Source organism: Oratosquilla oratoria, chromosome 41, assembly GCF_046742065.1.
Source record: "Oratosquilla oratoria isolate Oo_2021 chromosome 41, ASM4674206v1, whole genome shotgun sequence".
Lineage (NCBI taxonomy): Eukaryota > Metazoa > Arthropoda > Malacostraca > Stomatopoda > Squillidae > Oratosquilla > Oratosquilla oratoria.
The window spans coordinates 12,740,527-12,757,637 of record NC_134817.1 but is presented as its reverse complement, the minus strand read 5'-3'; the positions used below and the strand labels follow the sequence as shown (position 1 = coordinate 12,757,637).

Below are 17,111 nucleotides of genomic sequence, written 5' to 3'. Positions count from 1 at the left end.
GTTATATGATGACCACTGTCATATATCAAATGTTCCCGCGTTGTCACAATATGTTGATATTTCCACTGCTTCTAAGACTTCTTTCATGTTTTGAGTATCAACCAAAATTTTTCTACATGCCTCTCAAGGATATCTGGTATCAAACTGATACTGCCATTATTAATCAAATTAATAGAATTTTGTCAATACATTCATGAGGGACATGGAGCCTTTTGTTGTCTAAGCCGCTTAGCTTAATAAAATCACCTGGTGATAGCCTAAACTTGATATAACGACCACCATATCCCCCTGGTTTAAATGCTACCACCACCTTTCGAGTCTAATGACTCATGAGGGAGGCTTTGCTATAGTATAGTCATCAATAAGCCGCAACGGCGGCGCCAAACAGTATAACACCAGGTTAAGAAGGCGACAGCTGGGTTTTCCCCACGAAAGAATAAAAAACACATAAATAAAGATAAATATATAAGTATGAATAGATCTATGAATTAGCAAACAAATAAATAAAACAATATAATACTTAGAATGCACAAGTCAATCTTCCTCACCGACATCATATTTTTAGCTAATGCTATCTGTACTCGCAGGTGCGTTGTTTGCTCAACAAATTCAAAGAACACCGTTGGCGCTTCCGCAAATATGGTGGTAACGACGACTCGAATCTTCTTCCCATAAACCCCCTCGACGGAGGCGTAAAGAACGTAAGTACAGGGAGTTGTTGTCTCTACCAGATGCGTCCCCAAGAGGATGCCACAAGAAGTCAATGACGCGATTGTGATGCCATCCATTTTGTTTGTATCCTTCCCTTGTCATGAATTCAGGTGGATAGTAGATGTTATTCCATTGTAACTGATAAGCTGAGTAAAAAAAAAAAAAAAAAATCCTATGATTCCTGTTCAATAAATTCTTGTAAATATTGTCGTCTAGTTGTGTTGACTTTGCCTGAAAATTTAAATATTGATCAGGGTACAGTTGCGTCTATAGTATGTCGACGACAGAAGTATACGAGTAGCCTATATTTACCGGGTCTCACACGAGTAGATGCAGATCTGAAAGAGGAGTGATGTGTTATGTGAAGCCACTCAGCTTCATACGTTGGCTAATCACAATCTTTGTTAAACCTGCAGGAAAACCTCGGTGCCGGTCAGTCTTACTATGAGCCCGTCACTGACAGCGATTTTAGTGAATCCGATGACGAGTACCGATATTTATCGAATAATTTGGACACATTCGCCATCATTCCCAGAGCACAGCCCTTTTCCGGTCTTGACTTGGTTAGTACAGGCGTTCTCATGGCCTCAAAACCGTTATGTTGATGATTTTTCTTAATGTTGATGATTTTTCTTCAACAGTCCCAAAGAGCGTTGGCTGAAAGTATAGGTAGTGTTGATAATTAGAACATATTATAGCGCATATATATATATAGAATGAGAACATAAATATTTCTAGTATTGCTTATTTGCTTGAAAATGTGCAAAAATGGCAACTGTTGGCAAAACCTCGCTTACGTGAACGGGCTTACTCCTGTCATGAGGACAACAGAATTTAATGACGCCTTGTGTGATTTTACCTAATTGTATTTATGTAATTCTAATATGCTTAACATAAGCTTTGTTCGTCTCTGCTTCTAATAATCAAATTCAGCTTAAGTCGCTTACGCTGCGTGTGTGTGTGTGTGTGTATTCACTTGGTCTTTGGATCACGTGTTGGACTCGTCATCGATAGCTATTTCCCTCCTGTGTGTGTGTGTGTGTGTGCTGAGTCCTGTCCACAATCAAACTATGTACACGCGTGGGTTGTAGTACAAGACGCGCCCTAGTATATCTGTACCAAGAACACTAAACAATTTGTTCAATGTTCGGACTTTTTGTATTGAGAAAAATGCAGATTATCTTGTTAGTCTATACCTTCATTGACAATGTTGTTTCCAATTGCATGCAGAAACGGGCCCAGCCGGCGCAGGCTGTGAACCAGGGCGTCTCCCGAAGCCCGCCCAAGGTGCATGCGCGTGGCGAGGGCACGACGCGATCTACCGCGTCTTCCATACCCCCAGCGCCTCCCATGCCTTCCCGTACGGGTCCCCCGCCCAAGTACCCGCGCCCTGAGGTCCCTGCCTGGTCCACGGGCAATGAGAGGCAGAACTACAACGTCCCTCGTCAAAGGTAAACAAGTCGTCCGTCCGCCATATTTGTTTATGTTAGCTTTCTGTTGTTCATTGTGCTGCAATGATCTCTGTAACCCCGATGAACACGCTTCTCAGCATAATGTCGTGCTCTATATTTTTTTTATATTTAGCTAACGCTGACTGGTTTAAATTTTTGTCCCTGGGACCTCGATGAATCATGATATTCTTCCATGTTTGGGCCGAGGTTCCTTTCGCGCGGGAAGCCGCCCACTCGGATCTTTCCGAACTGCTCGCTGTGTTCCTCTGCTCAAAATTAACCAATCAGCGGCCTTGAATCTAATTCAGTCAGAATCTACCAACAGCTTAGCAACTACGCCATGAAGTTTCGAGTCAACAAATTTAAATAAAACATTAGTTTATGGGTCTACACATAGGATATGTAACAATAGAGTTGTTTTCTAATGTTCTAAACCATATTTAACTTACTGTCGACAATTGTTAAATATAATTGTCATTTACTACCTTTGATTTTCATGTATGTATATACATGTGTGGGTGTTATGTGTGTGCATACGCACGCGTGTATTTATCTTGTATTGTACATACAAGTAAAGAACAATGCTCGCGAGGTCCCGTTTCTACGTGGGTGTATGCAGTGGAACTAGGACACCCCCAAATCCAATACCTAACCACTTCATTAACAACAAAAATGACTGAAGAGATGTTGTCAGTAACGAACTTGAATGTTGTCAATAACACACACAGAAATTGGAAATGGGAAAGTGAAGAAAATATGAAAAGATAACTTGGCGTTTGTGCGTGGGTTGCGGAAATTATATCCCAGGTCATTAAGGAGACGTGGTTTACGTAACAACTCACAAGGACACACACACACACACACACACACACACACACACACACACACACACACACACACACACACACACACACACACACACACACTAGTCAGTGGCGCAGTAGTTAAAGTTCCCGGCTGCCGCTACAGCGGTCCAGGTACGAATCCCGCCCAGGGCTGAAATAATTTCAGTATCATTGCGCTGCGGGTCGTTACTCCAACTCTCGTGGGCGGGGAATTGGGTGTGTGTATGCATGTAAGGCCACAACATTACCCATAGATCGGCCATACATGAGCTCTGAGCTCTCTTCCGGGAAGGAAATAGCTGTCGATCACGAGTCCAACGCACACACACACACACACATACCAACTCTCGTGGGCGGGGAATTGGGTGTGTGTATGCATGTAAGGCCACAACATTACCCATAGATCGGCCATACATGAGCTCTGAGCTCTCTTCCGGGAAGGAAATAGCTGTCGATCACGAGTCCAACACGTGATCCAAGACAATTGTGAATCATACACACACACACTGCATGGTGACTAAATTGTGCAAGAATTGTAAAAGGTAGGACAAAATACTATGAAACGGGTCTAGACAAATAATGAAAAATAATAAATAATAATATAAATAGAATAAAAACAAAAAATAATAATAAACAAAGACAAATAATTCGGCGGGAGGAAAAACAAGACCTGTCCGTCGTGAGTGGTTGGCCGATTTAAGAGAGGGTGGAGTGGACTGTGTTCCTGGACCTAGAGGAAGCTTTTGACAAGGTGGCCACGAAAGATGAACGTGATAGAAGAAGACCCAAAAAGGGTCCTGGAATAGACGAAATATTTCTTGAAAAAAAATCAGGATAAAGTGTCGCATGGGAAGGAAGTGACTGGTTCTGGTGAATTCGGCCCCTGATAATTAGACTCAATTTTAATGTACGTTAGCTGTGTGGTGGTTGAATGGTTCAGGAGATATTAGAAGAAGAACCATTCTTTGACTGGAGACATGTATTTAACTACACAGCCAATTAGTCTATGCTTTATTAGTATTATTTATCATAATTATTATTATTATTATTATTATTATCATTATTATCATTAATGATTATCATTATTATTATTTATTTAGTATTTGTATGAGTCCGCTGGCTGAGCGGGTTAGGGCGTCGTTACTTGCTGCGAAATTCGAGGGAATGGCGGCTTGAACCCTGCCACCGGCGAAGTTGAACCAAGGGTATGGTTCATTAAATTCCACGCTACAAAGTCCTCTGTAAGGGGCACCGTCCTAGCCTTCCGGTTGGGGGGTGGGGTTGTGACGTTAAACCATATCACGAATCCATTCGTGTTCTGGTAATGTACGATTCCACACGGGCCGTATTATATCAAAAAGGCCGAAATTGCCGGAGACGAGGCCATGGCGTGGTATTGTTCGCCAACCGGAGGAAACTGATGATTCAGTCAGTGTCAGGGTGACTCTAATTATTGATGATGATAATGTGAGGACTTCGTCAGTCAGTGACAATAATTACTGCAATGCACTATAGTCAGCGCAACGAGAAGTGACCGCTAAGGCGGGGTTAGGAGATTTCCCGGTGATGCCACATCTCCACAGAGAACACGGCCCGCACGGCTCACACTGAATGCAGTGTGAGGGGGGCGGGGCCAGAGAATAGATGTAGCGGCAACGTCACTCTCTCTTGCTCATATGCCATGTCTTTGACTCGAGGAAACGAAACCTTCGTATAGAAAACATTCCTTTGATTTATACCTCAGTGGTGGTGTGTGACAAAAAATTATAATATAATTATATGTGGCAACATTATAGAAAATAAAATGAAATTATGAAATAAAATAAAATTATAAAATAATTATATGTGGCAACACAGGGGAACTCCCAGTGCTCCGCCTTAACGGCCATTTCTCAATGCAACGAGTATAGTAATGATGTGATATAACAATTCCTCTAAGGCAGGGGTTCTCAAACTTTTTCTCGTCAAGTACCCCCTGAGTTATAAGATCATCTTCCCGAACCCCTAATAATCTGACAATGAAGAGAATGGTAATTTATTGACTAACTCACACACGCACACACACACCAGATTCAACTATTGTTAATCAACACTGTTAATTTAGAAACCAGCGTAGAACAGTGATATTGAAGGAACACACACTGCTAGCACGGAATTTCATGATCCACAACTACCACTATTTAAAATACGTTTTTCGTCAGCCATCTAAGTACCCCTAGAAATCTTCTTGTGAACCCCTGGGGGTTCGCGAACCCCAGTTTGAGTACCCCTGCTCTAAGGTGTCAGAGAGTGACATTTTTTAGGCTTGCTGATGATGATGTGATATGATGGGTTTGTCAGTTGGAGGAACCGACGATTCAGCCAGGAAATCATTGTTTCCTGCACGTTGTACCAACATCGGGGGCATGACTGTTTGTCAACTGCTGAATATGGTATATAAATGGTCTTCAATATTTCAGCAGGCGAAGGGCAAAAGCCCACTTATTATCTTTGATTCATCTTTCTCTTCTTGTAATAAACCCACATCCCCTATTAATTACATTAAGGATTAATTTACTAAAAGTTTCTTTTTTTGTTGTTGAAATTATCGTTAAATTCTTCTTTGGGCTGGACACCTTTGTCAACTGACCGAGAAGTGGCGAGCTAGATTGGAACTCTGAGGCCAAATTGAATAAAATTGATAACCAGAGGTGTTATGGCAGTATTGCAATACGAAGCTAATTGACTATAATTAGACCTACAGTAACTTCATTAATCGACGCCCGAGAACAAGAAGGGCCAATGTAAAAAAAAAAAGGCCCTTTTGAGCTAAGCCTACTAGAAAACTGGAATGAAACGTTTCTATCTGCCTAATCATAGACTGGCTCACAACAGAGCGGCTTCCCTATCGCGTCACAAACTTTGCCCGGTATAGCACTGATAGAAACGTGTAATTCCAGTTCCCTGGTAGGCTTATCTCAAATGGGCCATTTTTTGACAATGGCCCTTCCTGTTTTCGGGCCTAGAATATTTCTTTGTCGCGGCTCGTGCCGCTTAAATTCTTCTTATCGGCTTAAGAAACCTGCACAGCGAAGCTATAGCGATAATCCCATACCACACTCCTGGTCATATGGCCATTTCCCGAAGGTTGAGTGTGGTTTGAATTTTCCGCCAAAATCATCGGAAATTTAAAATTCCCGGCTCTGTGCAGGCATGCGCATTGTCGACCCCACCTCCCCCTCCCTATTCCCTCCCTTCTTACCCGGCTAGCTCGAGCCGGACGTCGCGTCACTTCAATGAGAAATGAAGGCTTCGCCTGTGGGAGGAGGGAGGGACCCTAAATCTGTGCAGGTTTCTTAAGCCGATAAGAAGAATTTAAGCGGCACGAGCCGCGACAAAGAAATATTATCGGCTGAAAGAAACCTGCACAGCGAAGCTATGCATGAGACGAGGACAGGTGGGAGGAGAGGTTGAAGCCTGAATCAAACCGTTATTACGTGTGTCTTTCCTATGGGAGACTTATTCATTTTATCACTCAGTAGAGGGGAGACAGAAACGTCAAGTACCCACGCCGAAGAATGTGACATGCACAACATTGCACTGTTCACACAATGCGTAAATTATACGAAATTTGTATCCTGTTCAACGGTTCCTGGCCCCTCCCCACTCCTCGGTCGCCCTTTGCCCCCTCCACTTTTTTGAGATGAGAGGGGTGGAGCCGTTTCCATGGCGACACATGGGACAGGGGCGACTGAGTGGTAGAGACACCGTGTCCCCAAGGGAGTCGTCGATGTCCAGTCCCTAGGTCCCGCACCCGCTCCACAGAGTGGGTGCGGAGAAACTCCAGCGACCGGCGTAGGGCCCCCGACCGAAGCCAGGGACGCAACAACCTGTGGAGTGCTGAGGGTATCGGCCCGGGCAGGTCACGCGGGAGAAGCAGTATGCTCCTGTCGACCTCCCGTACCAGCCGTCGGCGCCCCAAGCGGCTCAGTGGAAGGGCCGGGGTCGCGAAGTTGAGGCCCCCCCCCCCCGCCACCGAAGGAGGGAGGACGTGTGAGAGAAGCACGCTCTTTTGGCGCAGGGGAGCACCCGAAGGACGCTGACTGTGTCCCACTCAATCCCGAGCCAATAAAGTCTGTGTGGGAGCAAGGGCAGACCCGTCCCAGTCCACCCCGAACTCCACGTCCGCCAACACACTCAGAGCCATTGAGATGTCGGCCGATGCACCCTCCCCGGTGGGCAAATGCATCCACTAGCCGTCTAGGAACATGTGTGGAGACGCTTGCTTCCGTCCAACGTACGCCTACCACTCTCACTAGTTTCGTGAAGATCCTCGGGGTAAGCGAGAAACCGAAAGGGAGTATGCGAGGCCAAGTTCGTTTCCGAGCGACCTCGTCCGTGGGCGTTAGTCAAGAGGCTTCGTCCTGGGTGAAGACGTTCCCTGAGCGTCTCCCACGAAGACGGGCCTGGACCCTCGGTATGTATCCAACTCACCCCAAGTCTTCCCGCGGGAAGTTCTCGAAGCCCGTGGCGAGCGTCTTCATCCAATAGTGTGCTATGGCAATTTGTGACGTCTCGTCACCCACAAGCGGACTTCTATATGTTTAATACCTAGTGACATCATGTGATTGTACTGTGACGTCACCGGATTGATCATGGCGCCATAGGATCGTCTCGTGACGTCACAGGGACACAAATTGACGTCATAGGACTACATGGTGACGTCAATTTATCACAATGACGTCATCATACCGTGACATCACTGAGTCACAGTGAGCGTTGAAATAAATTTTGACATGGTAAAATTCTGGACCATCATGACTGTAGATTAAATTAAGTTGAATAGGAAAAGTCATGTTCATTTCGACCTAAGTCACAGTGAGCGTCGAAATTAATTTTAACATGGTAAAATTCTCGACCATCATGACTGTAGATTAAATTAAGTTGAATAGGAAAAGTCATGTTCATGTCGACCTGAGTCACAGTGGGCGTTGAATTAGTTTAACATGGTAAAATTCTTGACCATCATGACTACAGATTAGCTTAAGTTGAATAGGAAAAGTCATGGTCATTTCGACCTAAGTCACAGTGAGCGTCGAAATTAATTTTAACATGGTAAAATTCTCGACCATCATGACTGTAGATTAAATTAAGTTGAATAGAAAAAGTCATGTTCATGTCGACCTGAGTCACAGTGGGCGTTGAATTAGTTTAACATGGTAAAATTCTTGACCATCATGACTACAGATTAGCTTAAGTTGAATAGGAAAAGTCATGGTCATTTCGACCTAAGTCACAGTGAGCGTCGAAATTAATTTTAACATGGTAAAATTCTCGACCATCATGACTGTAGATTAAATTAAGTTGAATAGGAAAAGTCATGTTCATGTTGACCTGAGTCACAGTGGGCGTTGAATTAGTTTAACATGGTAAAATTCTTGACCATCATGACTACAGATTAGCTTAAGTTGAATAGGAAAAGTCATGGTCATTTCGACCTAAGTCACAGTGAGCGTCGAAATTAATTTTAACATGGTAAAATTCTCGACCATCATGACTGTAGATTAAATTAAGTTGAATAGAAAAAGTCATGTTCATGTCGACCTGAGTCACAGTGGGCGTTGAATTAGTTTAACATGGTAAAATTCTTGACCATCATGACTACAGATTAGCTTAAGTTGAATAGGAAAAGTCATGGTCATTTCGACCTAAGTCACAGTGAGCGTCGAAATTAATTTTAACATGGTAAAATTCTCGACCATCATGACTGTAGATTAAATTAAGTTGAATAGAAAAAGTCATGTTCATGTCGACCTGAGTCACAGTGGGCGTTGAATTAGTTTAACATGGTAAAATTCTTGACCATCATGACTACAGATTAGCTTAAGTTGAATAGGAAAAGTCATGGTCATTTCGACCTGAGTCACAGTGAGCGTTGAAATTAATTTCAACATGGTAAAGTTCTTGACCATCATGACTATAGATTAGCTTAAGTTGAATAGGAGAAGTCATGTCCATTTCGACCTGTTTTTTTTTTTTTTTTTTTACTTATATCGATATCAATATCAATATATATATATATTCATTTATTTATTTATTTTTTATAAAAATAATATTGTACAATTCACATAGTGCATAAATTCTATGTAGAATATTGTATCTTGCTCAGCGGTTCCTGGGCCTTCCCCTACCCCTCGGTCGCCCTTTGCCCCCCCTTCTTTTGCGAAGAGGGGTGGAGCCGTTCCCATGGCGACACATGGGACAGGGGTGATCGAGTGGTAGAGATACCGTGTCCTGAAGGAAGTTGCTGATGCCCAGCCCCCCAGGTCCTGCACCCGTTCCACAGAGTGGGTGCGGAGAAACGCCAGCGATGCCGCGAGGCCTCTGATGTTGTGGGCGTGGGGGGCATGGCCCGGGTCGGCCTTCCGGTGCCCTGTTGGTGGTGTCAGCTAGCCAAGACAGGAAGTCCAGAACTGTGCTAGCGGAGATGGTCACTATCGCGTGTCTCCGAAGGAAGTCCTGGAATCTCCGGTTGGGAGGGTTGTTGGATCTGGATGACGGTCGGGACCGTAGCGAAGACGCGGTCTGTCGCTTCCTGGTCGAACAGACCACGGGAAAGGGGAGCTGCTCTCACCACGCCCCGGCGAGCTATCTCCGGGGCCGACCGCGCTGCAGACTGACGAGCTGCCAGACGAGCCGCGGTGAAGGCCCTCGCTGCTGGGGGTAGGGCTGATGACGCCATGTTGGCTGTACCCTCTGCCACGGTAGAGAGTGCCGCCAGGGTGTCTCTGCATACAGAAAACACGCGAATCAAATTAGTAGGGCGAGAAGGATCCCGATCCCCGGAGGGTGTAATAAAGTCACATCGCTCAATTGTAGAACGTATAACATATGCGAAGCCGAGGTCGTTTCCGAACGACCTCGTCCTCGGGCGCTAGTCAAGAGGCTCCGTCCTGGGTGAAGACGCTACCCGAGCGTCTCTCGCCAGGACAGGTCTGGACCCTCTATAGATTGAAATATCCCACTCACCTCAATTCTTCCCGCGGGAAGTCCTCAAAGCTCGTGGCGAGCGTCGTCAGCCAGTTCCTCATCATCGCCATTGCCGTGACGGTCGAGATGGTAGAGGCAAGGTCTTGTCTGGTCGAGGCCTCCGTCGTCAGCAACTTAGCCTCCGGTTCACTAAGTTGCTGGGGGAGGGCGGGGTCCCTGCCCGAGTGCCACAAGCAATCGCGCAGGCCCTCCGGCGCGAAGGGTGGTGGCAGGACGACGGGGAATGATGAAGGGATATGCCGTCGAGGAGGAACCGTCTTGGGTTGGTCTTGGGCCCGCTCGAGAGCAGGGATGTCTAAGGCTTTCTCCCCTTTCTCCTGCGGGAACCAGGCGTTTGGGGAGAGTGCTACCGCCGGTGAGTCCCCCGACCTGTCGACAAACATATGCCCATCAGGGTTTAAACGAGGGTTCTCCAGGAGAGCACCTAATGCGTCCAGAGTGTTAGAGGTGGAAATCCTGGAGGGCGTGGAGGCCGGGGCGGAGAGGGGTCGAATCTTATATAGAACCTTAGCCCCCTCCGCGTCGTTGGCCCACTTTAGGATAACGTCATCTCTCCTCCTCCAGCCCTCCAGTAGCGAGTAGTCGGGAGACCAGGCCACTAGCTTGTGATCTTCTCCAAACGAGTACTCCCAGGACCGGGGAAGGTCACACCATGAGAAGGGGTGAACTCAAGAGTCCGTCATGGTAGGAGGATAAGGTAAAGAAGAACTGTAGTGGTCCTCCACCCCGTCCAACCCGACGGACGTCTGATTGGGGGGTTCCTCCTGAGAGGGGCCTTCTAGTCCTATACCTGTCGCCGGCACGGAGGGGCGGAGGGAAGGACCAGGAGGGAGAGTGGGAGGGGGGGCTAGAGCCGTAGGTTCAATAGGAGGTTGCTCTGGAGAGGGGTGCGTTATGATTTGCGCGGTCTGAAAGGCCGGATAATGTGATAGGGCCGATTCAAGGACGGGGCCTATCAGGGACGGAAGGAGGGCAGCCACTTGGGCAGCCAGAGTTCCCTCTCCCCTCGTTTCGTCCCCCGGCTCCCTGCCCTTGTGGGATTTACGGCGAGGAAAAGGAGAGCGAGGAAGGGAGGGTGAGTTGGGGGGAGAGGCTGTGGAGGGTGGGGACAAGCTGAGCGTCCTGGACCTCGGTGAGGCAGACCTCTTTTTCGAGCGAGATTTCCTGCCGGGTTCACGTGAGTGAACTAGGGAGGAAGACGAGTTCGTGGGGGTGCTTGACAAAGCAAGCCGTAAGGGTTTTAAGGACCCTTGATGGTCGGATGTATGGGGCTGCCGAGAGGCCTGAGGACGCTCGGGGACACCATACTCCGTAACATCAGACTCGTCCCCTTGTACTCCGAGAGGCCCAGGTTGTCCACCAACGGAAGTCTCGGAGACATAGGGAGACGGATGGCGAGGGCGAACGAGGCCCAATTCCACGCCTAACGCCGGATCCGCCCACACCAGGGGGGGGGGTCGTCAGCGGATTTCAATTTCCGAGCTCTGCGCCATGCCTCCCGAAGAAGTTCGAGGGCGGCTAGCTTGGAACGGGTTTTGGGAGGAGCAGCACGAATCTCCTCAACCCGCGCTTTGCACACAACGCAGGCTAGGGGGTTAAAGCCAGCTTGTGAGAAACAAGGGGCATGGCGGGAGCAGAGGTCGTGGTGGCCGTCTGACGAGATCCTGGCTGTGCAGCCGGATTCCACACACAAGCGTTTGGTCTGAAAATAGAATAATGATAATCATAGAAGGGGTGTCCCAAAGGTGTCTGGACACAACACCGAAGGGGAAAAACTGCAGGAGAACAGGTAGGGCTCCCTACGAGAACACACGAGCACGAGCAGGAACCAGACTTACCGGCATGAAAGGAAGGTGGGTTGTGGAGTGACCGACTCGTCTGGTTCCGCGATGCTAAGTGACGCGACGTCCGGCTCGAGCTAGCCGGGTAAGAAGGGAGGGAATAGGGAGGGGGAGGTGGGGTCGACAATGCGCATGCCTGCACAGAGCCGGGAATTTTAAATTTCCGATGATTTTGGCGGAAAATTCAAACCACACTCAACCTTCGGGAAATGGCCATATGACCAGGAGTGTGGTATGGGATTATCGCTATAGCTTCGCTGTGCAGGTTTCTTTCAGCCGATAATGAACGTTTGGAAAGGGAAAAAGAAAGGGGATTCACTTACATTTATTATTAGTTATATGTGAAATTGTTATTATTTACTATTTACCTGTTTGTTTATCATTTAACTATACCTATGCATTTATTTTATTTATTATTATTTATTTTATTATATTTGTTATTTATTCATTTATTTATCATTATTATAATTTATTTTCGCATCCGACCTTGATATGGAACAAAAGGTCTCCTGTCGGCATGCTCCGCCTTTGTAATCCTTCTGAGACATGAATATCAAGTAGCATATTTCGACCTAAGTCCTAGACAGTATACGCGTACAACGAGGCAATCAGAACCAACAACGACATTGAGGAAGAACGAACATGGGGTTGCTAGTGAATCTCCTGGAAACTGAGGGACGTTTGATTCCATTGCAGTCACGACTGGTTTCCTCTAAGAAGCTCAAACGGTACCGGTGGACCACCTAGATTAAACTAGAAAGCAGGGTATTTGATGCGTGGGACAGTTACAAATCGGACGAAAAGTTCCGCTTACGATTTGTTGAAAAATCTGATCAAATATTTACGCTCCAATCTCGGGGGGGGATGGAAAACGTGTAATGGACTTGGTAATGTACACTTTAAACCCACTATCGGGGAAATGATATCAGAAGTACAGGAAAACTGTATAATTCGACTACTATCTGTAGTCCTCTTCAGCAGAATGGTTACAAGAGAGTACAGGTGTAAATGAGGTAGTGAGGAGTACTCTCATTTATACCTGTACTCTTTCTTGTAACCATTCAGCTGAAGAGGACTACAGATAGTAGTCGAAATATACAGTTTCCTTGTACTTCTGATATTATCTATCCAATAGTGGGTTTAAGTGGAGTTGATGTTTCTAATGAAAGTAACTAGTGGCGTCCCACCCGTAATCAGTAAATTAATGAATAAATAACTAAATGGATAAATAAATGGCACAAATAACAAATAATTACACCAGCTTATTTACACACGTCAGTATCATGATAAAGATTAATGAATAAATGAATATATAAAAGTGAATTAGAAATAAGTAATAGGTATTTGCAAGTTGCTACAGGAAAATCTAAGCAAGGTTGTGGCTTAGAGTGTGAATTTGAAACAACGAGTAAATGATTTAGTAAAAACGAAATAGAAAAAGATAACATTTGCAAATTGCTTAAGAAAAATCCAGGCAAGATTTATAGTGTGAATTCAAATTCAACATTTGAATACACATTTTAAAACATGAATGAAAATCATATGGAAGTCTTAAATGGATAATGATGATATATGGCATTTCACGACATTAGAAAATAAAAATCATCAAATATCTTACCCACCTCTCAGACAAAAACAAACAAGATAAAATAGATAAATAAATATAAATAGAATAAGAATTATTTCTAGTCAAGCAAACAGCTGATACGAAAGAAAAAAGCGATTGCCTACATTGGAAAAAAAATATATATAGACGAAGTTGACAAAGATCTGTTAGTAAGAGACAAAAAAATAATAAGAGGACGCAGCAATAAGCTGTAGAGAACAGAATGCTAGAAAGAGATGAAACACATAAAGATAGGCACGGGATCATGTAAGCGCAGACCTCCCTGCACATGGACAAACAATGAATGGAGGAAGAGACCATGAAATTGAGTGGTCTGGTCCTACTTGTGGAATGTAATTATTTTTCACTATTCGCTCAAATATCACGATTTTCATAAATTGTTACATCACACGGTACCACCCAACACTTTTCGTACTTCATCTGTGATGCCGAAAACATATTATAATGTCCAGAGATAAGTGGGGAATGCCTCAAAGTAAAGGCTGATGGGTTGCAGCTTCGTTGGTTTTGAATAGACAAAGATGGCGGACACAGAACTTCCGGTAGGGAACTCCCTCTTTCTGTGAGAGATAAGCAGTGCATTGTTTTACACGCAAAAGTCAAGATAAATCTTTGAAAAAAGAAAAAAATTATGTATTTAGATTGTTTCAGGACATTTACTATTTAGCTGAACGCCAAAACTGCGTTTTTAGCTCAACAAATGTGATTAATCATATATCTCTCAATTAAATATATATATATATATATATATATATATATATATATATATATATGTGTGTGTGTGTGTGTGTGTATACACAAACATGACAGAATTGAATAGATACCAAGAAAAATGTATTTATGCTCTTATTTAATGCTTAATGTTATTCAAATTTACCTAATATATTGTATTTACCTAGATTTATGTTTCAGATTACATACAAGATTAATCAAGCATGCCACGAACGAAAGGAGCAGTAGGCCTGTCTGAATTTCAGCGAGGTTGTATTGTGGGTCAACATTAAGCTGGATTTAGTCAACGTAAAATATCTGAAAATCTGTCAATACCCCTGTCTATTGTTAATAGAGTGATCGTACAATTCACCAGAGAGGGCAAGAAGGGCACAAAACCTCATTTAGATCGTCCCGGACCCTCAGAAAGAACCTTGCGTTTTGTCAAAAGAAATGTCTAAGAGCATCCACGTTGCAAGGCCTCTGACACAGCAGCACAAGCTGATGTCAGTCCCAGAACAGCTGTCAGGTATCTCCACAAGCTGGGTTAATATGGCAGAGCTGCAAGGAGGAAACCACTCCTTCGTCCAGCCAATATCAAAGGATTACAAAAGATTACAATGGCGGAGCATGCCGACAGGAGACCTTTTGGTCTATAACTAGATCGGATACGAAAATATATATATAAATGATAAAAAAATAGATGAAATAGAAAAATATATAACAATATAAATAATAATAAATAAGATAATAATACATAGGCATAGTTAGATGATAAACAAACAGGTAAATAGTAAATAATAAACTAACAAATTAATAATAATAAATGGAAATAAAACAAAGAATAAATAAACAGGCAAATAATAACAAACAAATAATCAAATAATATGAAATAAATGGCAGTCACTACAGCATCTTGTTTAGGTGTTTATCTAAACAAATCTTAAAGCTTCGAACTGAACTACATTGCACTGCCTCTGCAGGAAGTTTATTCCATTTATTAACTACACGGTTGGCGAAGTTGTTTCTACCCACTTCCAAATTAAATTTATTTCCTGAAAGTTTGAGACCATTATTCCTTGTCGGAATTTCATTCAGTGTAAGAATTATGTTATTTTTTTAGAATCTTAAATACCTGTATCAAGTCACCTCTGAGTCTACGTTTTTTTTTTTTTTTTTAAGGGAAAACAGATTCATATGTTTTAGTCGATATTCATATGATTTATTTTTGATATTTGGAATCAGTTTTGTGTCTCTCCTTTTTACTTTTTCCAATCTATCAATATCTTTAATGAGATTCGGTGACCATACAGAAACAGCATATTCCAAATGTGGACGAACTAACTATTTATGTAGCTTGTTAATGAGAGATGAGGTTTTGAGAAGATTGGGCTGTTGAGATGGTGGAGAGACCTGTGGCCCTTTGGAGCACTGTCATTTTCTCTGATGAGTCACGATTCTCATTATTTTCTAACAGTGGAAGAGTGTGGGTCTGGAGACTAGTCAAGAGTTTGGCCTCAAAAAACTGCAGCCAACAGCGAGACATTGGGACATTTCAATAAATGTGTAGGGTGCAATTTGGAGTGATGGTCGATCAGAGCTTGTGGAGTGTCAAGGAAACATCAATTCAGGCAAATATGTTTCTATATTAGAGGAAGGACTCGTTTCAATATTCTCCCGTGGTAGAACGAATAAAAAAAATCTTCCTATTTATGGAAGATGGAGCTCCTTGTGACACTGCTCAAGCAACGCAAAATTGGTTGATCCAAAATGGGATCAGGAAGCTTCCATGGCCAAGTCAGTCCCCGGATATGAACCCTATTGAACACCTCTGGGGCATGTTAGACCGACAACCTCGCAAAAAGAACAGGAAACCATCTTCACAGCCCGAACTCTTAGGATTACCACGGGAATCATGGCAAGAAATCCCTCAAGATGATATTCGTGAATTAATCACTAGCATGCCTAGAAGGGTCCTTGTATTGAAAAAACCAAAGGGGATGTCAACCAAGTACCAGTTATCCATATTGTGACCATTTATAAGCACTTTAATTGTATCAATTGCTTGTTTAATAAATTAAACGATTTCTCTTGGTGTCTATTCAATTCTGTCATGTCTGTAATATATATATATATGTGTGTGTGTGTGCGTGTGTGCGCACGTGCGTACATTCAGAAAATTATGAAAACATGACATTGCTCAAAATAGCATTAATTTAATTTTTCTTTTTCATTTCTACTCGAACGCTGATAAGGATGTCGGCCCCGTCTGGTCCAGAACCTCGGCCGAAACCACCTCAGTACCAGCCACGACCGTTGAGTTTCTACCGCCAAGACTCGGAGACGCTGCCCCGCACTCGGACCGAAACGGCTTCCTATTTCTAAAAAGAAGAAAAGAAACAAAAAAGAGCGGGACACAAACAAGAATTCATTACCTGATTGAGGAGTGATGATCGTCCATTCCAGTTATTTGGCTTTTTTTTCAGTCGGTAATTGTTGGCTTCGTCTTGGCGCTTTCTTTTCCTTCATTATGAAGGAAGACAAAGACTCAGGTTGTCTGTCAGTGGGTTCAAAGTAGTATTTTATGTAGTACACCCAGTCCTTTTTTTTTTTATCAATATTTTTGTCATCCAGGAGAAGCCAAGATGAGAAGGTGGTGGTGAATAGGGGTGGAATGGATGGGGATGGGGTTGGGGCTGTGCCTTTTGACTTTGACTGTCAACCTTGTAAAGGGGAAAAAAGCATTTGATATGTTATGTATGTGTGTATGTATGTATGTATGTCATGAAAAGATGAAAAGTGTAAAGTTATTGGCGAGATGAAATATAACACTTGATTTGCCCAACAGCGGGAGAAAATCAATATCAGTATTTTATTAATTATCATGAATGGGTAG

General features: G+C 43.8%; 1 protein-coding gene across 3 annotated transcripts in view; it reads left to right on the top strand.

Annotated features, from left to right (window-relative positions):
- The window catches only part of LOC143020972 (uncharacterized), a 46,023-nt gene extending 29,156 nt beyond the window's left edge, over nucleotides 1-16,867 (top strand). For 2 of the 3 annotated variants that reach the window (XM_076178026.1, XM_076178028.1), the window contains exons 7-10: nucleotides 588-701; nucleotides 1,128-1,274; nucleotides 1,942-2,162; nucleotides 16,471-16,867. In XM_076178026.1, the coding sequence (XP_076034141.1) occupies nucleotides 588-701; nucleotides 1,128-1,274; nucleotides 1,942-2,162; nucleotides 16,471-16,600 (612 nt within the window). In that variant the 3' untranslated portion in view covers nucleotides 16,601-16,867. The remainder of the gene's footprint in view (nucleotides 1-587; nucleotides 702-1,127; nucleotides 1,275-1,941; nucleotides 2,163-16,470) is intronic. The other variant, XM_076178027.1, reaches the window with a different exon arrangement.
- The last annotated feature ends 244 nt before the right edge of the window (nucleotides 16,868-17,111 follow it).